The sequence below is a fragment of the Asterias amurensis genome, chromosome 8 (genome assembly GCF_032118995.1).
Source record: "Asterias amurensis chromosome 8, ASM3211899v1".
NCBI classification, from domain to species: Eukaryota; Metazoa; Echinodermata; class Asteroidea; order Forcipulatida; family Asteriidae; genus Asterias; species Asterias amurensis.
In genome coordinates, this window is record NC_092655.1 from 2,254,326 (window position 1) to 2,275,504 (window position 21,179).

Consider the following 21,179-nt stretch of genomic DNA (forward strand, 5'->3'; position numbering starts at 1 on the left):
GTGTTATTATGACACTGAGTCCACGACACATCAAAGACTAGTGGACTGAAAACACTTTGTTAGATCTAAGGAGTAAACACTAATCTTGAAAAAGCTTTTAGTGATTGTGAATTATACTTGGTGTTTTTGTAGGTCATACCAAAGGGGTACTGCTTTGAATATGTACGTACTGGTCATTGCCGACGCAAGAGATGCATGTTCAGGCATGCTCTACTTGAAGCACCAAAGTCCTGTCAGGTATGAATAGCTATAATGGTTTGGTTGTTAGCTTTAATGTAGGTGTGGGTGATGGCAGCAACCGTCAAACAGTGTTAGGTTAATGTAAATCTGAGGACATTGTGTTTTTTGTCCTACAAAAACTTACCCAACCCCTTTAAGCTTTCTACAGTAGTTTTGGTTTGTGTTATCACCATGTGTTCTTATTGGAGATAATGTCTTGCTATATAATTCTATAGCAAATTTTTGGGAATTCAGGAGACTTCTCTTCTACCGCGGAGGAGATGTTCAGAATTGGGGAGACTACTCAGTTCTGAAAAGAACTGTCCTGGTTAATAACTGCTACCTTGGCGGAAGATAGGAAATCAGCCAGGACTACATGAGATAATCAATGTTATTGTTCCTCTACAGGGGGACAACAATGGACAACAAGCAAACAAACCACTGTCTACCGGTAGTCGAATTATGGAACAGGTCATGATGTCAAATCATCCAAGTTACATTGGAACCCAACAATCCAACATCCGTACTCCATCCCCTTACCCATCCCCTCCCCCTCCTCCACCTCCTCCCCCTCCTCCAGCGTTCCACTATCCCCAACACCCAGTGTCTGAGTTCCAGCCTCATACCCAATTATATGAAGGTTCTGCGGTCCCCCATTCAGCCTTAATGCACCCCGGCACCTTAAGTCACTACCCGCACCCACCAGCACCTCCGCAATTTTACAACCTCCAGTATAGGGGAGTCTCTCAAAACCTTCTAACCTCAAAGAACGCTGTGGACTTCATCCTAGACCTCTCTCGCTGGGGGCATGTTAGTAAAGCCTGGCAGGAGTTCCAGAGGACTGGTCTCCCACGTGCCTCCAGCTTGCCCCTGATGATGCAGATCTTACATGGATGTTGTGGACAGAACGTAAGAGATCCTGCCAAGTGGTCTGTAAGTAATTATAATAATAAAAAGCCATTGTATTTTTCCTAAGCATTCTTAATCTGTTTATTTCTGGTATTTTATGCACTATTTAAATGGGATGGCAAATGAATGAAAAGCTTTGTTCTTCTCAGGTTGCTTATTGCATTCTTGAGGAGATCTCGCGTATCCCTCAGTATGACTGTACAGCCCAGTGTATGATGCTCATTAAACATCTCCTGCAAGATGGCCAAACTGGCGACCCAGCAACCTTCCACCTCATGTAAGTCAACTTTATAACTTTTTTTTCATTTGCCATACTTCTTTACATACTGTTCTAAAGGTAGTTTGGTTAAACTAATAGTTTGTGTGGTTTTGTATATATTATATAAGAAATTGGAATAAAACTCTTCCAGGGTATAAACAAAATAAAAAAATATAAAAATATAAACAATCCTACTTCTTACAAAACAACCTCAAAAGGCAACTTATATTTCCCTCAAAGTGATTTTGTCCTAGTTAAACTGGAAAAATCAAAGTTGAAGCTTTAGTCAATTAAATGACGCCAAGTTCTTGGACCCCCTTGGCAACCATGCTAGACCCAAATTATTGACTGTGCTCACAGCTGAAGTCTGTGGTTGTGATTTTTGCTTACAGAGCAAGCACTGAAATTCTGCTAGCGAAAAATGCCTTGTTACTTGGAGTATGCACAGGCACAAGCAAAAATTTCCTGCTAAGCTATGAAACACGCTTAACGTAAGGGCAAAATTCCTCCCTACCTTTGATGTGCCAATTTCTTGCTAAATGTAAGCAGAGCCATGAAATTGGGCCTTGATCTTGCTAACAGCTTTTTTGATTGACTGTTAATCCTGGCCAGCTTGAAATGGGTTTTCTCTGTTCCTAGTTCCCCGCTGTTCCCTCTCTCACCCCATTTCCTGTCTTTACCCAATCTAACCCCATCTATTCTTGACATGTTCCTTTTAGTATCCAAACCTTGGTCTCAGTCATCTTCACTTGGGACCTGTGTTTTAGTTTCTATTAAGCCTGTATGCCTGAATGTAGTTCTGTACAACATGTTTTATTTATTTTTTCCTATAGCTACACTTTTGTTCGCAAATATTTTATATTGTAGTTAATATTACTAATAATTGTATGTTCTCAGGGCAATGAATGTGTTTAATAATCTATTACCGATGAAGCCCAATATGACTGATATGAACATGGCCTTAATTAATCGAATGGGGAGAATGCTTCTTGAGCAGAACCACATCCACCCTCTGTGTGACCTGGTCATGGGGATTATCAAGAGGAAAGCTTTCAATTGTTTGGTAAGTTTCAAATCAAACCACACTGGTGATAACATTAAGTTGCAAAAGCTTTTACCTTGTATTACCTTATTTATTTTGTTTGTGTTTTCTTGCTTTGTTTTCCGTTATTCATCTTTTTGCTCTTGTGTAACTTTGTCTGTTTTTATGAATTTTGGTTTTTTACCAAGACACTGATTTATGTTAGCAAGTTACTTTCCCGAGTCCTTTGTCTGTTTTTGTTATTTCCATTTTATGTTGGTGTTTTTGCCATTTGTTGCCAATTTAAATAAGTGTAAGTTACTGCTTTTTGGGGTTATTCTTGGATAATTTTGTGCAGTTTTCTTTCTTGTGTTCTACTTTGGTTCATCTTGCATGTACTTCTCATTGTCTTTTCGGCCTGTTGTATGTTCTTGCTGTATTTTTATCCGAATAAATTCAACCAATCTATAAATCAATGTCTCTGAATCCTTTGCCCATGTCTTTTCCCAGCCTTCCCCAGACATTATCAACGGCATCAAGAAGTCTTTGCAGAAGGAAGACGATCTCAACACTCTTCAAACACTTGTGACTGCAGTAAGTGTTCAACCAGTAAAAACATACATTATGACAAAAATTGTACAACCAAAATCTAATTAACAAGAACCAAAAAAAAAAAAACTCCAAACAAATTTTAGAGATATTGATTCAATTTGTAGTTTTACTTTCATTGACAAATTGTGAATTTTGTGAAGTACAGTAGCAATATTTGTTATAGTTTTATTAATACTTTTTATTTTAACCCCAACAAGCTGAACGAGTCCCAGAATGTACAAGAAACATCAAATATGGAGATAGACTTTGAAAACAACAAGTAAGTTTCCTGAATTGTCAAATAAGTTTTATTGTTGTGCTGTCATTTAATGATCTTACTGCTATTGTAAAGTAAACTCGTAATTGGAATACTAGTTGTTTTTTTCTTCACTTGATAATCAGCAGTCTTTTTTACTTTGTCTTCAAAACATTTCGCCAGCAGCACCGTCGATCCGGCCAGAAAACTGATGGACTCGGACAGTAAGAAGTGCCCAAGTGAGGTCTTTGAGGCATCCTTCTCCATCCAGCAGTGTACCATGTGGAAGGACACCAGAGACACCCTCTTGGATCTCTGTCAACGACGGCCGGATGTGGCCAGGGCTAAACCGGTCATCCAGGAGTTGATGAAGAAGCTTGTTGAGCCTGCCGACATGGCTGGCTCCAAATTCAACAATTTTGTGACTGTTTTCAGTCGGCACTTCAAGGATGGTTAGGAACTGGAGTTTCAGTGTTTGTGTATTCTCTCCGTTCTATCCCACCCTCTGTCACAAGGCTTTCTAAAAATGCAACAACAGTAATATTAGCAGGCTATTTGACTACCCAAAGTGATTTAAAAAAAATAATAACTCCCCCAATTCAATTTAACTTTCAAAAATAACGTTTAGTAACAGTTAACATAAATGTAATAAAAAGAGAATAGGGGTGTTTTGATAAGCAGAAGGTTGTTAAAAACAGCCAGACAAGCCAAGGTTTTGATATTCTGATTCTTTTGTCATTGGAGACTAGATAAAAACTGTTTTGGAAAAGACCACCTCATCCACTGAATACCAAACTTTTTTTCTTCTGATTTCCAACTTGTCACTCTTGCCACAGTGAACGTCGTTCGTGTCCTCTCCCGTCTTGGTATCAACTGCCTAGCAATGTGCTGCTCCACCCATCAATGGCAACAGGCCTTCTACATCCTGGACTGCCTCTCTACCAACCACTTCCCATACCTGCAGGAGCTCGGTTCTGACATCCTGGTCCCGCATCCCAAGTTGAAGCTCTTCAACTGGGACATCTCGGAGGTGTGGATCGCCTTGGTGGCCCAGGTGTGCCTCGAGGTCCGGGAGCCGAAATATGCAACACAGTTATTGGCAGGTGAGGAAATAGAAATCTAATTTTGGGTTGAACAAAAGAAAAACTGACAAGCCAGCGACCACTGGATTAAACCTGCCACCGCTCTTCCAACTGAGCTACCTAACCCTAATGTTGGCGGTCTGCCTATTTTGTCAATATCTTCGTTCGTGGGTGCAAGCCATTCAAGGTGTAACTGCCATAGATTACACCAAGTTGGAGGTCATAGGTTTTAGTCCCACTCAAGCCAATTTATCTTTGTCTAAAAAAAAAACAAATTAAATTTATTTGAAACTTACCCAGTCAGTTTCCTATGTGGTTTATTTTGTTTTCCTTTTTTTTTTTGTTCTCTTTCAATTCTAGATCCAAACATCAATGTGTCAATTGATGAAGAAGAAGAAGGCAGTCACAATCCACTGTTCCATCTCAGCTGCAAGAAGTTGGAACAGCTTGTAAGATTGTGTGTTGATAAGTCGGCCTTCTCGCAGAGTCTGGTCCCCTTGAAGCATCTTCATAAACAGAACCATTGTGAGTATCCCTGCGGGGTGTCAGACTTTAGCTAGAAATGTGTTTTTGATTTGGACTTGTTAATGAAATTTTGGCTTTTGGTATGGCTTCAGCTCTCTCAGTATCAGTAATATAAATTTAAAAAGAATATTGTGTAAAGTTTTCTGCTGAGCAGAACACATTCCTATTTCCATTCCTTTTATATTACTATTTTAGTGTCTTTAATCTTACATTGACCTGGCTAGGCTAATGTTTGTATTTCTTTTATATAACTATTTAGTGTCTTGAGTCTTTAATCTAATATGGGCCTAGCTAGGAATAGTTTACTTGTATAAATTTCTATCTCCTTTTATATTATTGCGATTTGTTTTACAGAGTCTTTAATCTAGTTTACTTGTATCAGTTTCTATTCCAGGCCTATTTGTGTCCAGAGTCCTTGATCTAATGATGTCCTGGCTAAGCTTATTTTAAATGTATCAGTTTCATTTCCCTTTATAATACTATTGAGTGTCCGAGTCTTTGAACCTATATTGACCTGGCTGGGTATCGTTTACTTGTATCAGTTTCTATTTCCTTTAATATTATTACTATTTAGTTTCTAGAGCTGGCTAAGCTTTGTTTACTGGTAACAATTTATTTTCCCTTTTTTTATTACTATTTAGTGTCTAGAGTCTTTAATCTAATAGTGGCCTGGATAGGCTAAGTTTACTGGTATAAGTTTCTATTTCCTTTTCTTATTACTAGTTGTTGTATATAGCCTTTAATCAAATGTTGGCTTGACTTGGTTTGTTGTAGTTACAAATACTTTCACCACCAATAACGCCATTCCCTGTTAAATTATTGCTAACACAATCTGATCCGAATCAAACTCTTTATCAGTTGACCTTTATTTTCCTTCTAATACAGACGAACGATATACTTCATTGTTCAACCAAGTGCTTTTCGCGGCCCTTGACAGTCGCAACGAGGCGTACTTTTCAATCTACCAGGAGATGCAGACAGAGCGAGCGCTGACGCTAGAAAAGCGCAACTATCGCTTTCTGATCAGTGTCCTATGGAACACCGGCACTGATTACAAACAGCAATATGCTCGTCAACTTCACACACGTGGCTTCAACAATGGCATCTACATTAAGTTCAAAAAGGACCAGAAATACCACGAAGCGTGCCTTTTGTTTGATTTAACAGCCGGGGAGGTGAATCTTACGATGGAAAGCTTCCTAACGGACGCCCACACTCTCGAAATTGTCGCCAAACACAAGCAACGAAGCACCTGCACTGTAAAGCTGAGCTTCATCAACAATGATCTTGTGTTGGCGCCAAACTCTGCAGGTCCGAGGAATATCTTGAGGTTGGTAGATAGCTACCTGGAGGAGTTGACTCCGCCCATCAAGTGGAAAAACTCCACATTGAGAGCTGCGAGTGAGGATGTGTACCACCAGTCATACTTGTTGGACTTGGATAGCGTCGGCAAGTGGCTGGAGAAACAAGGTATGTAAAGTTCCCATGCAGCACAAATCTCAGTTCTCAAAAGCGGGTTTGGAAAAGACATCTTTTTGTACTGGTCACTGGAAGTTGCAAAGGTTGAAAAGTTTGTAAATAGCTGTGTATTCTTTTCTGCATGTGATTTTTAAGGATTTTTTTTCCAGACTCAGTATTTCTCAAACCACCATAGTTTTCTTGAAAGAGGTAAAGCAGTCACAAAAGGGAGACAGAAATAGTCCGCCATTGTGTCCAAACCTGTATTTTTTATATTTCTGATGAGAGTCCGAAACCTCCTGAGTTATAATAGAATAATTAAAGGTCTAGAATAAATAAGGGGAAAACCAAATTATTTGTTCAGAATTTCCACAGGCAGGCCTGGAATTTCAATGTTTAAGGACAAGGCCATTTTTGTACAGGGCAATTTACAGCCTATGGACAATTCTTAAAGGCCAAGACCAGGGCAACAAAAGTCGCAGCCTCCATATAATGCCAGACCTGAATATGCATCAAATCTCAATACTGCTTCTGGTCTTTTACTATTTACCAATGTAGTTTATGAGAAACATTGGTATAAAGCCAATTTAGTACTTGACTTTTTTTATAGAAGTAGGCCAAAGTTCAATCTTACTGGTGTTGGCAGCCACTACAAACATTTGTATGCAAGCAACTTGCAGCTGATTTTTTTATATTTATGTTCACTGTTACTTGCCTTTCAATGATGTATTTATGTTACATTATAAACCAAAGATTGCATCAGAGTTTTCCAAAGATAGGTATATTTTATTTACTTTACACAGTATATGTTGCCAAAAACTATTTTTTAAACTTTTCTTTATTTTTAACTCGAGTATCATATTCCATATAACCAAGCATCTTTCTGTAAATACTTTTAAAAAGTATACTTTTATTTTATTTCTTTATTTCTTTTGTTACTCTACTGCATGTGGTGTAGTCTTAGAAGATATAGTTTTTTTTTGTCTTGCCAGAAAGAGTTCACGATTGAGCCATTTTACTTTATTTGGTTATTCCTTTAAAGGCACTGTACACTATTGGTTAGCACTCAAAATAATTGTTAAAATACCTTTAACAAGCAATGGAGAGCTTTCAATAGTATAAAACTTTGTGAGAAACGGCTCCCTCTGAAGTAATGGAGTTTGTGAGAAAGAGATCATTTCTAACTCATTTATAACACATCTGAATGCACACAAAGTTTTGCAACACAAGCGTGTTTTCTTTCATTGTTCTCTTTCAACTTTGATGACCAATTGAGCCCAAATGTTCACAGTTTTGTTATGTTATGCACATGTTGGAATACACCAAGTAAGAATACTGGTCTTTGACAATTATCAAACATGTCCAGTGCCTTTAAACGGGTTGTGATGTAGGTGAGGTTGTACTCTGACTTTTGCCTTTATCTCAGCCATCACATGAGTAATCCTTTTAAAACAAGAGGTGTTTATTTTTATAGTTTGGATCTGTTAATTTTCACGGTCATACAGGGAGCATGACATAATTTTTTTTTATAATAAATCATCTTCACAGATACCGACACACACATTAAAAATATAACTTTTGGTTTTTACCCATACACCGATATATGTTACCACTGTATACTCAGTACTTTCCCCAGAGTCCTGTGAAAAAACTTGGGTGAGATTTTATTAAATTTGTACAAGTATTAGTTTTCCTTCGAAATAGTTGCATCTCAAATATTGAATTATGTGTGGAAAAGTTCATCCCACAGACAGACAGGGTTTGTGTGACTCATTGTCAACCACGTTACCATATAATGCTGAAGATGCTATGTCTGATTTTTGGCTGATTTAAAATTCAATAGGTATTTTGATGGGGGTGGAGAAAGTTACAAGCTTTCATTTGAGCCATTGCTCGTAAAAAGTCCGATATTATTAGTAGCATTCAAATTTGTTGGGACCCCGATAATATATCACGTGACAAATTCTTATGTGCTTTATAAGAAACGTTTTAAATTTTTTGTCATGGTTCTTGACCATTAAAAGTAAAAGTTAAACCTTTTTTCGTCAGAGCGGGTGATACTCTTTGAAATACCATTCACTCAAAAAATAAACTTTTTAATGTTTGGGGCCAAAAATCTGACAAAGCATTTTTCACTGCCGATTATACAGTAGGGCTATCAAGGATCGTACCCCCAACCATGTTTTGAGAGAAGTGATTTTGTTTAGAAATCAACAAATGTAAACTAAATAATTCCACACACGACTCAGTCTTGAAATTACATAGAATTTTTATTTCTAATTACTTCACGTTTTAATCTTCGATCAACACATTCAAGGAATTAAAATATGCCAAATTAATTCAAGTTGTCTTTTATATTTGAGCAATGTTTTGTACCATGTACAAAAAAAAACATGTTTCATGTTCTAAAGTTTAATAAAGTTTGTTTTATATTCAATTATTTTTCTGATGAGCTTCAGTTACTCATATGGTAAGACAACAATATTCTATGCTTAGCTGGCCTCAATTGAAACAGCGTCGAATATAACAGCACAATTCAAATAGTTGCCCCACAACATGGCTTCAGTGAGCGTGTGCGTGTAGGTGTGCGTGCGTGTGTCAACATAATAAACCAGGAATGATGCGTGCCACTTTCATAGAAACAAAGGGGTTATTCGAAATGGTCTATATAAGCGTAAAAACCTCCTCAAGCTCATGTCCATACATTATCAAGTGTCTTTGGCTTACGGCTATAGCCACTGGCTGTATAGCCGCTGGCTGTAGCAAAAATGTTGCAACAAAGGACTTTTCAGTGTTCCAGCCATAGCCACTCCTAGAGCCATTAATTCAGACCTAGGCCCAATTTCATAGCACTGCGTAACGGTAAGCAAATTTCGTGCTAACTGAAAAAGAAAAAATCATACAATATTTCACAGGTTAGAAAGAAATGAGGCTGCCAGCTTGTGCGCTCACAATGATTTTAGCGTGTTACGTCGTTCATGTTTATACTTTCAATAAGATCATGGAGCTAAATGTAAATTATGTAGAATGAATAAGAGATTAACAGAGGTGAACATTTTAACAGGCAGAACAACATGGTCATAACTATTACAAGCACATCAACACAATGTATTTTGACAACACTTACAAATAGACATTACAGACGATATGAGTTACATTTAGTACAGTTTTGAAAACAGGACAGCAAAGCTTACAGCTTCAATTCTATACATTAATTACTTCTCACGAGAAATGTCAGATTTACCAAATGTTACAACACATTCAGGAAGATTGAATGCCTCACGTGAAATAAACAATTTTTTTCAAATCTGCTTGTAAAAAATATTTAACTTATTTCAAACGGTATAATCAAGCCATAAACATTACCTAAACGGACTCATTTTGACCTGTGTTTCTGAAAAATGGAGCACCACGCCATTGCCTTCTGAAAAGCATGGTGCCCCCTTCGTGTTTTCAAAACAGGCAATCCCTAAAATGCTCTTTTAAAAAGGTCGGGTCATGGATTGGTGTTTGCCAACTTAATTGCTAATTTGTTTGGGAAATTATCAAGGAAGATACAATTAAAGTCACATGTGAAAGTTTCAACAGATTACAGTGTCTATAAGCTGAGAAGAAACAAAATGAACTGTATTTTCACACAATTATTGAATGCATCACTGGTTGCAGCATTTGCGAAACAGATGTCAACCCTCAGAAATCGGGCAAAGAAATATGTCAAGTGGTATTTTCTGCTTAACTCAAGGCACAACCAAATTTTCTTGCAGCTTTTGTCTAGCAGCTTTGTCTAACCAACCCAAAAAAAGCAATGTAGTTTTAATGTTACGACTGAATCCCTGCTGTTGCTAAGCAATATTTTACACTGAAACGGCTTTGTGAAAAGTGGGTCTTTAAATCTCAGTGAGTCATCAATGTTGGTTGGCGTCGTCTTTTTGTATTTTGCCGAAGCGCAATCTGAGGGATCTCTGAATGTAGTTCCAGTACTCGCGTCTTATAGGGTCAAACTGCTTGGCTAACATGTCGCATAGCTGAAAATAATCAAAATTTGGTTTTTTTAATTCAGTTCATGTTATTAATATGATTGTGAAAATGTAAGAGCTGATGTACAAACAATTAATTGTATAAAAGCGATCAGTCGCTACATGTTTTTTTTCTGCCAATTTTTGTTATCACTAATTACAAACTTTTACAATGTTAATTTTCAAGGTAAAGACTGAAACTTTGTTCTGAGGTAAAACTGAGTTCTCCTTCCTGGTCTTCTCTCCACTGGGTTCCTCGTATGAGGAATTTTGCTTTTCTTAGGAACCTTGACTTTCCAACTAGAAACAATAACTGAAATGCATATCTGGAATTTTCATCTTTGAAAGCGAGGCCGATTCCATTTCCATTTTTCAAAAGGCACTTCCTTTGAAAATCTTGAAGTCTATGGGGCACCAAGGCCAAAACCTGGGCCAACGGAGGCCTTAGCCTCTGTGGCTTGTGTGTAATTCAAGGCTTGAAATGAACCCCCCCCTCCCCTCCCATTCTTTCCTTACCTCGGTGGCCTTGAGTAAGACACTCTCCTCACCGTTCCCTCCTTCGAGTTGCTCTTCTTGCATTTCCACCATGAATCCCAGCAGGTACGGCGATCGTATGTCCTTGTCGTACATACTCTGGCAGAAATCTCGCACACTGGTGAAGTCGCTCATGTTAATGTCTGACAGGACCCTGCACAAAAGGGAATACACAAGTGTCAGGCTTACCAGAACAGGGACAATACATCCCCAAGGGACCACCTTCTAGTTATGGCTGGAAATTTGAAACTAAAACCACACAAAGGTACACATCTTTAATGTGATCAAACTTGAGCCAAACACACAAATAATTAAGCAAATAATTAATCAAACATCATTAAAAGGACGTTAAGAGCATTATTTGTACCTACCCTCTTAAGTAATTCCATGCACTTTCATTGTTTGGAGCTTTGCTTATCAGATCCTGTGAGAACCTGCATTTCAGCAAAAAAAGAACGAAAATATGAACAAGATCAAAAGTTGCACAAAATAAATTTCTTATCAATCAAAATTTAGCAATTGACCCCTGACATCCCCTTCGGTAAATTCATTAAGATCATTTGTGATAAAACAATAACAAGTTAAGAGAGGGTCAGGGACGTACTTGATTTCTCGGTCTATGACCTCCTGATTAAATCCACTTGTGTTATTGATGACGAAATATCTCTGATTCCATGCCGAGTTATTCCTCAGGTCTTCGTCCAGCAGCCTCTCCACGAAGGTCAGCTCATCTTGCCACAGCTCGTAGGTTCGTAGCACCCACTGGCGATGGGACCAGGCATGGTAGTTCTTGGAGTCTATTCTCAGGATGCTTGCAGTGAAGGCTAGCTCTTTGGAGGGGTCACCCAGCCATTCAACCAGGACGCGCCTGTGGTGCCTGTAGAAACAAAAGGGGTACTGTGGCATGAAATTCCTAAGGCAGCCATTTGTTGCTAGTGTTCTGACCAATCTTTTTTATCTTTGTTTTAATAAAGTTACAAGGAATGTCCATTTTTGTAAATTAATTGAATGCATGTGAGTAGATTGTCCAAGAATATTGATCGCTAAGGAATTCAAACTAACGTGGGAACTTGTGACCAAGCAAGTCCTTCTACCGGACTTTAAATCTAACTCAGAAAATGGTTCATTGCTACAGTTAAGGGGAGTTTTACCAGACTTGATAATTTTTAGGATGGTCTTCGATGATCTGTTGAATGTAACCCATCTCCTCCTGCAGGTCTTTCTTCAGTGACTGAAGGAGAACTCGACGATAATGCCTACAAGAAAAAGAAGGGGAAAAATGAAACATTCTTAAGCATGGCAAAGCATCATGTTGGCACTGAATGTGACTGCATGGTCATGTTATTTCAATTATTGAAATGAACAAAGTAAAGACAGCTCATGAAAAGTAAAGACAGATCGTGTCTGAAACCAGGTGCTCCAGAGTATTTCCAAGTATTGCAACAGTCGATCCAGTCGCTTCCAATTGTCGTAGACTTGAAACCTTTCATGTATTTAATTCAATAGTTAGTATTGGTTCAGCGCAACTCAAGAGTGCTAGACTCTATCCAGACCTGTTACTTCATAATCATAGAGGCATTGAAGACGATTGCCTCAATGCGCCCTGGTCTTTGCCTTTGTGCTCCAGTAGAAATAATTTTCCTCACAGGGTGCCCTTCACCAAGGATAAAATGCCTTGGTGCCTTTGCATTTTCAAAGACGAAGCATACAGGCCTAAAAGTCTGAACCCAGTGTTGCCCAGCACACAACACTTTGTATTAGTGTTGACAGTTTTCTATAGCAGTATATTATTATATTTCTTTAATTTAGTAGAGGAAAACCAACTAACTAGCATGTCTGTATATGAACATACCAAACAGAATAGTTTGCAGGGTTAAGATCTGCAGCATCTTTGGTCAGGTTCAACGCTCTTTCACTTCGTTCATCTCTCTTTATTACAGCCCGGAAGAAATCATAGATATCCTTAACTGTATGAAACCAAAAACACAGAAAATATTGTTTTAAAACACAACCTGCTTTTCAGCTTGAGCGGGCGCTAACATTTTTATTATTTCAAATGTTTTCTCCAAAACGCAATGCCCCGTAATTTGCTCTATGGTTGCGATAATGTGACCCTCCAGAGCCGTAGGGAGGAGGGTTAAGTTATCGCAACATCGCAACTAACTATGCCCCTGTGACTTGAGCGAGTCAATGACAATGTCCTTATTAACATCCTAAAGGCTAAACTGGACCATTCCACAAATCTATGGGGGAATCAGGTTCCAGAGTTGTGTAGGGTTTTGTTATATTTCGTTGTTAAACTTCAATCTTTCATCAATGACTATATATCATTGTAAATAAAGGGGCTAGAAATTGTCCCTGGTTTATTCGTGCACACATTTTACAGCAGGGAAACTAGTATTATGCCAACCCCCTCCCCCCACCCCCCATCCCTCGATACAAGTGGAGTCATCTGGTTAGGTTGTTTATAAAATACTTTAAATCATAGCTCCATGATTTTTGTGTATGTTTTTATCACGACATGGTTTTTATCAAGTCAAAAGTAAACATTGGTCCGTTTTGGTTTGGAGTAAAGTAATGTCCGGAAATTGGGTCACAGCCACTGGGCCTAAAAAAGAATGAAGAAAGAACCTACACTTTTCGGAATATGCTATTTTGACAACTGGACTTGGTCCGTCGTCTTGTGGCAAGGGCTCGACATCCTTCCAATCAGGCCTGTCTCGATACAGTATGAAAGGTACATCGCTATCTGCATCGGAACTGCTGTACGCGGCGTCAACTTCGGCGGCAGCCATGATGGATTGGGATAGATTTGGCGAGTTAAAGCTACAGAGGGCGCTAGCTAGCCTGCAGTGGAGACAGAAAACATCGTCTGCTCCGAATTGGTGCAATATTGTAAAGATTTAATAGAATTACTTTTGCATATTGAGGTCCCGCTAAATGTGGTTTAGTTATCCCATGGTTATCCAGAGTGTCTTCAGGGTATATTTTTATTTGCAAAAAAACTCCCAGAAAAAGCATCAAGTTTCTAGGTAACAAAAAATTGTGTTTGTTGATGTTGTTTTCTTTATTTTTAAACTGTATAATAGGTCCAGACACGCCTACGCTCTGCATTTCGTTGGATTACGAGTATGGGTTGTATATTACTCTTTAAATTACCTTTGTTTAAAGGAACACGTTGCCTTGGATCGGTCGAGTTGGTCTTTGAAAAGCGTTTGTAACCGTTTTTTATAAAATGCATATGGGTAGAAAGATGTTGTAAAAGTAGAATACAATGATCCACACAAACATGCCTCGAAATTGCGTGGTTTTTCTTTTACCTCGTCGACTAACACGTCGGCCATTTATGGGGGTCAAAATTTTGACTCCCATAAATGGCCGACCATGTTAGTTCGCACAGTAGAAGGAAAACCACGCAATTTCGAGGCAAACTTGTGTGGATCATTGTATTCTACTTTTAAAACATCTTTCCAACCATATGCATTTTATAAAAAACGGTTACAAATGCTTTTGTTTTGACCAACTCGTCCGATCCAAGGCAACGTGTTCCTTTAACACCGAGCGACAATCCAGTGCTAATTTCCCTTGCATTGTGTCTTTCACGTGTGAAGTGCTGCCAGATTTGTCACCTCTTCATTGTTTAACATTCTCAGAAGCTGCACCCTAATTGCCTTGATCACCATGGGGCATATTAATTCCATAGATCCTATTTTCGTACCTGGTTATTAGAAGCCACAGGGTTTGTTGGGTTTCTTTTTGTGTCGAACCCTGGAGCTGACAATCTTACTATCAGTGGGTGAATAGGCCATTGACACTAAAAAAACACCATGACGTGGTCTGGTTAAGAGTACTTTGTTTATGTTTTTCGTAATTCCACTCCACAGTTTATATTAATTTTAGTGTATACAGTGGAGTGGTCAATTTGACTCATTTTTTGAGTCATTTCTTTTCTAAATCGGGGTCTGGGTTTGACCCCTAAATGGATCATGCTGTCGTGAAATGACCTGACCTTGACTCGTTTCCTTCTCTCCCTGACCACCACATTAATCGAGCGAAACATTTACAACTAGGGCAGTTCAAACACTTATTTTTACGCACAAAAAGCAATAAGCTTAAATTAAGCCAAATCCACAACAACCACACCATAATATAATCCATTAATCAGGCTTTATCGTTTGGTAAAGATGCTTTGCCGTCGGTACAGAATGTAGTACCGTACAAATTTAACCACTGACGGAAACCGCCCTGGAAATGTATGGTTTTATTGAAGGGGGGGGGGGGGGGGAGATACACCTCAGACTACTTAAACGAGAATGGCAACAAGCGGAGCACCAAAAACTGCAGTGAAAGTAAATTGTCTTTAAATAATCCAAATTCCAAGAGTGCCGAAATATGAGCACACACAAGAAACATGTATAATGTCTTGCTGAATGTCACAGGCATTGAGATACCTCTTTTATCACCTTCTTGAAAAGGTAAAACCATTGACGAACAGGTCACGAGATCGGGGACTGTCGGATAAAGTATGATATAAATCACCAATAAAGTCATTATATACTTTAAGAAACAGAATAATAAGGATTATTTATTCATAAGGAGTAAATGAATAGTTCGCAATACATCTTCAAGACGTTCTTATAATAGCCCTTATATAGTTCTTATTATATTTCCTTGAACTGTTTTTCTACTGTTTTTTGTTGTTGTATCTTTGTCATTGCAAAGCGCTCGATCTTGGGGCGCTATTATAAATGCTTACCTAATTATTATTTTTTATTATACGTGTATTTTCATGCGTTTTTGTTTCTCTTTTGAAAATAGTCCCTCGCACTTCTCAACACAGATCTTTATTTTCGAAATTAATCAGTATTAAAAGTCATGGGCTGCGGACAATGATTTTACGTGCAGTTGTAAGACGTGCGTCAGTGATCTTAGGGTATGGGCTGAATGCAATTATTTCGTCACAAGTCAGTATCGTTTTTGAGCTCGTATTGTGAGTGGCGAGTTTGGCGTCCGAATTACTTGCTTTCTTGCTCCATGCTTCAACAGCACTTTCAACATCTTCAGGTGAAAGTTTACTCAGGAGGGTGAATCGGTTTTTTTCTCCCAAAAATAAAACTATGACTAGCGTCTTAGAAATTACCGTTTCCGTAATATGTTGCGTTTTGATTTGTGGCTTGTCCACGATTGGAAACACCGTCGTAATTTTTGTCTTCATTCGTAGGAAGGACATCTTGACTATCAGTAACTATTTCTTTGCCAGTTTGTCTTTCGGAAATTTGATAGTGGGTCTGTTCTACCCGTTGCAGTGCCTGGTGGATCTCGGTGTAGTGTCGTCTAAAACACTTTGCTTGCCATTTCTGTACTCTCTTCTTGTGCTGGCATACGTTGTCATCTGGTCTCTCCTCGCCTTGACCGTGGAGCGTTATTTGACAATCACTTGTCCACTAACGGCTAGCAGAGTACTATCAGAAAAGAGAGCTGTCGTAGTAATCATACTCATCTACAGTTTTGGTGTCATTTGTGGTGTTGTCATCCCTGTCTTGCTTTCAATATCGGCACCATCTGACGAGAACAGTAACAGTTGCCGCTTCATTGATTTGGTGCCATCTTCTTTCTATAGGATTTTCCTTCTGGGAAACAGGCTCGTCTCCGTTGCCGTGTTTATCGGTATCTATGGCAGTATTTTCGTGGTGATGCGAAAGCACATGCGGGCCATCGCAGTTCAAATTCGGCCGACACCACAATTACCCACATCAACGGAACAGACTAACGAGGACTCAATCAGCACCATCGGAGTGCGACATGAGACGGGTCGATGGAAGCGCCAGGTCCGGCCAACCATCCTGCTCTTCGTGGTTGTTCTTTACCACTGCCTCAGTTCGATTCCTCAACTCTTCGCCTTTAATAACGTTGAGAGGAGCTCTTTGGTTTTGACTGTCACCCATTTTGTCATGTACAGTAGCTCTGCTATAAATCCACTTTTATATGGGATTTCCAACCGACAGTTTCGACGTGCTTTTTCGAGTGTCTTTTTCCCAATAAATGATATAGGAAATAGATCTTAGATACCAATCACACCGCGCACCATCGCAATGTGTTGTTGCACTCGTTCTTGAATCTCTTTGTATTTAAAATGTACCTGTGTGATTTTTGTAAACTGACATTTTGAACAAGGGTCTTATAGTACGAAATAATCTTTCCACCTGAAGCATGGGACACCTTTGGTTATTGTCAAAGACCAGTATTCTCTCTTGGTGTACCACAACATTTTAATGCAATAGAATACCTGTGAAAATTTGAGCTCAATTGGTCGTTGAAGTTGCTAGAGAATAATGGAAGAACATCCTTGTTGAAGTTCTGTGCTTTCAGATTCTTGAGTTTGAGACCCCAGCTGAGGTCTCGAATTCAATTAAAATACTTTATTGAGAATTTACTTCTCTCTAAAAAACAACGTTACTCCAGATGGAGCAGTTTCTCACAAAGTGTTGTTCTATCGACAGCTATTCATTGCTCGTTGCTAAGTAAGTTTCCATGCTAACAATTATTTTGAGTATTTACCACAATGTTTTACACTACCAGCAGCCTTCCATTGCTCGCACTGTTACCAAGTCGGTTTTTATGCTAACAGTTATTTGATTAAATGCCAACCGTGTACAGTGCCTTTGAACACCTTTTCCAAGAGTAGGCTAAAAGTATTGTGAAACCAAAGAGGTAACAACACCCAACCGTTTTAGTTTGGGGATGCGCGGCACCTACGGATAAATTATAACACGAAACGGAAATTTCTGGCACTTCACTTTATGATGGGGCATCTTCAGTATTTCTATTGGTTTACATGCTGAATACTGTGCATGTTTTCCCCCCACTAGTTTTCTCATGACTTACAAAGCAGCCCAAATGTTTGTTATGTATGTGATTAGGTGATTAAACAAACCACAAACACCGTCTGTTATCGTTTTGTTAGTTCCACCAATTATGTACAATTGTATTTAAAGGCATGTACATTACTTGTTTGTATTTATTTATTTATGCCTCTGAAGGTCTGGTTTGGATCGAAAGCTAAGGCCATCTACCCTACTCATACATTTAAAGGCATATATTCATTTGCTTTTTGGAACATTTTCTGCTTAGGCATCGCTAAAGAAATTGGGCTTAGAACTATGGTTTTCTAACCAGGATGATATATCAAACAGAGTAGTTATGATGACTGACGGAGAGGCCCATTTTACAGGATATCTTCAACTTCCAAAAACCCCAGGGCCGAATTTCATGGAGCTGCTCAAGCACAAAACGTAGCCAATAACAACAAAGTTATGCTTACTATAATAATCAGCCTAAATACCAGGTCCATGTACAGTTTGTGACTGGTATCCTGCTCATAATTGCTAAGCAGTGATTTCCAAACAAATATTTTCTGCTAAAGCAGCTCTATGAAATTGGGCACCGTTGGGAACCATTGCTATTCATACTTTGGACAGTAATGGCTAATGGGGTATTTATTGGTTGAACTAGACTACCAACCATTTGCAGAAGCTGCTGACAAATTGTTTCATAATAACACCAATCTAAGGAACAAAATTAAATGTGGTCTTTATTTGACTTTTTTAACACATTGATAAGTATTGTTGAGTAACACAGCTCCTTTGTCCTACAAAACTATTAGGACAATATTTAATTAAAGAATCGGTCAAGAAGTCTGTGCTCTAATGAATGAAGCATCCTAAATCTGACAATCAAATCCAAAACTTCAGCCATAGATTCTTTGTGTTGTCCGAACGTTGACCACAGAATTTGATTTAGGTGATGCTGACAGCAAAGTAAACAGTTTTGAAAGCTGACTGCTAAGCAGTTTCAACTGCTTAAAAGCAATTACTTAGCAGTTACTAAGCAGTAACTAAGCTTACATGCTTTTAGCATTTTTAACTGCTTCAAAGCTGAAAAGCATGATGAAGTTTGCATGATGAAGAACAAACTAGTCTTCAATTTTACATCCCTCCACGTCTGTCCAATGTTTCAACATGTCTAAGTTCACATACCATGAAGGGAAGGCAAACTCAACAATGTTTATTTCAGGTGAACGAGTCCCCATCTGGGTCAAAGTTCAAAAGGTCAGGGTCAATCTTCCAATCAGTGATTAGCGTTCCCATTGTAGGCCTTGGCTCAGGCAGTCTTTGGTGCAACTCCATCAGGGCAGTCTGGCAGGCACTACGCCATTTTTCAATTAGTACTTCAAGATCTAAAAGGTTGTTCTGCAGGGAAAGACAAAACAAAATTATTTTCTGAAAATTTTCTTATAATAGTCTTTTCTGAATATTTTCACACAAAATAATTCTTTTCTGAATAGTTTCATTAATTGTCTTAATTGTTAATTAACTATATAAATTGCTGTTTCTTTGTTGAAGCTTAATAAATGTAAAAAATATTTGTGCCTGTTGATAATGATTACTTTGTTTTTGTGGCTTTTCAGTTTTAACAAATAGAATAAAATTAGATGGTTTTTACCCCTTTAGGATTCCTATATATACAGCATACGAACATAAAAGCAGGCTCAACAAAGTGTCGACTACTTAATGCTAATTATAGGCAGATCAAACAAACAAAGATCACAAACCCTACTCTGAACAATGGAGTCCTAGAAATTCACAGTTCCTGTCACCCCCCCCCCCCAAAAAAAAAGAAATTGCATTAATGCAACTTATTCTTTAGATTGGCCTTAAAAGGTGTTCTTTCCCAACCTTTGACCTCTGTGGTGGACCATGGTTCAAATCACACCCAGACCAGTACCTTGCACGTGGATTTGGATTTCAAACCTGATTGCATGGTTTTTCCCCATCTGTGTTTTCCTCCCACACCCAAAACCAACATTTATTCTTCATTTGGGCATACAATGCTTGTGGCTTGTTCCTTAATTTTATACTACAACCAGGGTGTAAAAGCCATTGTAAAAACCCAATACCTTTGTTCTATACATCTTGACCATCTTGAGTTTCCGCAAAGTCTCAGTGTGGATGGCTACCTGCCTCTGCAAGGACTTCCAATCAGGCTGGTGTTCTTCTGTGGGAATGTCCATTCTATTTGTCTAGAAAAAAGCCAAAGCAACCCAAAACAAAGTCAGTTAACTCCTATCAGTTAATAGTTATCAAAGCCTAGACAAGCAAGATAGATTAAAGAATTAGAGATTTTTAATTTGTTTTTCTGAAGTACATCGCCTAACATTACACTGCCAAACAGACACTTGAAGATGAGGGCTGTACACTAAATTGCTGATTCAACAGGGACATGTTGCCACCTACTCCTGGGGCTGAAACATGGTTACCCCCTTATCATTATGTAGGCGCAGTATGGATTAATATAATCCACTAGAACTAGAACCTGTTCATGGAGCACAATGCACTACCTTCACACAAATTACGTGCCTTGCTCAAGGACACAAGTGCCATGACCGGGATTCGAACCCGATCTTTGCTGATGACAACACCAGAGTTTAGGTTCGGGTCGAGGGACTTGACCGCTTGGCCATGACATGCACCACATTTTCCCGAAGACTATCAGAGCATACTAAAGAAAACCTGTAAATCACTGGGATACTGTACTCCTCTTTATAAAAATGTTGTCTTAGTTGGACACTGACAGTCATAACTCGATAATTCTGTCAAGTTTCAAAAGAGGAGTACAGTGCCGGCCAGCAGTAGATCTGGAGCTTGATTGAGTCATGACATTGACATGGCATTTAAGAGCTTTCAATCATGCTCATATCACAATTAGCCCACTTATTTTTGTTGTTACTGTTTAACCCAACTTTCAAGTCGATTTAGACACAATTTCCCGCAGCGATGTTTATAAACAAGATCTGTAGCCCACATTTTCAACCTTTGACATTGGTTTGCACAAAAGGTCAACAAACTAGTTATATAACAACTTACTATTGAATGAATGACCATGACCAAGCGAATTGTAAAGCTGTTATGTGCACACACCCACCTTATACAAGACTTACCAGTTTAGACCCAGGATAAATTTGTTATCCAATAGCTACATTTTTAACGTCATCCATCATAAACAAATCAATGAAAGACTCACAAAAATGTTGATTCATTTTTAAGAACGGATCCATATCCGGATCCAGTTTTGAGGACATGCGGTAACTCGCGGGGTCTCCGGTATGGATGAAACTAAAACCATTATTGGAGGTAATAAAGTATTTGATAATGGTGGATTTCTAAGTTGAATATCTACAAAAATAACGAAAATGTGTTTTATTTGGTGTTAATTATATTTTTTATCAATAACATATCATACGATGCTTCAT

The 21,179-nt window shown here is 38.5% G+C and overlaps 4 protein-coding genes across 6 annotated transcripts; 2 read left to right on the plus strand and 2 right to left on the minus strand.

Moving 5' to 3' along the window:
• Positions 1–136: 136 nt before the first annotated feature.
• On the plus strand, positions 137–8,438 carry LOC139940764 (uncharacterized). 2 transcript variants are annotated; one of them, XM_071937141.1, is made up of 10 exons: positions 137–237; positions 628–1,152; positions 1,278–1,405; positions 2,285–2,450; positions 2,919–3,002; positions 3,218–3,279; positions 3,439–3,707; positions 4,092–4,358; positions 4,698–4,862; positions 5,748–8,438. In XM_071937141.1, exons 1-10 carry the CDS (start codon positions 196–198, stop codon positions 6,338–6,340), a joined length of 2,301 nt encoding a protein of 766 aa, XP_071793242.1. In that variant the 5' UTR covers positions 137–195; the 3' UTR covers positions 6,341–8,438. The 2 variants fall into 2 exon arrangements, with proteins under 2 accessions (XP_071793242.1, XP_071793244.1); XM_071937143.1 differs by having other exon boundaries at positions 3,442–3,707.
• A 133-nt stretch (positions 8,439–8,571) lies between these two features.
• Positions 8,572–13,667, minus strand: LOC139940765 (protein farnesyltransferase/geranylgeranyltransferase type-1 subunit alpha-like). The gene is made up of 7 exons (XM_071937144.1): positions 13,506–13,667; positions 12,723–12,837; positions 12,022–12,126; positions 11,475–11,747; positions 11,242–11,304; positions 10,853–11,024; positions 8,572–10,345 (listed from the first exon to the last, which is right to left on the minus strand). The coding sequence occupies exons 1-7, from the start codon at positions 13,663–13,665 to the stop codon at positions 10,226–10,228; spliced, it is 1,008 nt and encodes a 335-aa protein (XP_071793245.1). The 5' UTR covers positions 13,666–13,667; the 3' UTR covers positions 8,572–10,225.
• A 2,320-nt stretch (positions 13,668–15,987) lies between these two features.
• LOC139940806 (adenosine receptor A2a-like) lies at positions 15,988–16,935 on the plus strand. Its single transcript, XM_071937187.1, has one exon. The coding sequence runs from the start codon at positions 15,988–15,990 to the stop codon at positions 16,933–16,935; it is 948 nt and encodes a 315-aa protein (XP_071793288.1).
• Positions 16,936–18,436: 1,501 nt separating this feature from the next.
• LOC139940670 (swi5-dependent recombination DNA repair protein 1 homolog) lies at positions 18,437–21,026 on the minus strand. Of its 2 annotated transcripts, none has more exons than XM_071937033.1 (3): positions 20,951–21,026; positions 19,827–19,949; positions 18,437–19,119 (listed from the first exon to the last, which is right to left on the minus strand). In XM_071937033.1, the coding sequence occupies exons 2-3, from the start codon at positions 19,938–19,940 to the stop codon at positions 18,940–18,942; spliced, it is 294 nt and encodes a 97-aa protein (XP_071793134.1). In that variant the 5' UTR covers positions 19,941–19,949; positions 20,951–21,026; the 3' UTR covers positions 18,437–18,939. The 2 variants fall into 2 exon arrangements, with proteins under 2 accessions (XP_071793134.1, XP_071793133.1); XM_071937032.1 differs by having other exon boundaries at positions 20,868–21,025.
• Positions 21,027–21,179: the final 153 nt, after the last annotated feature.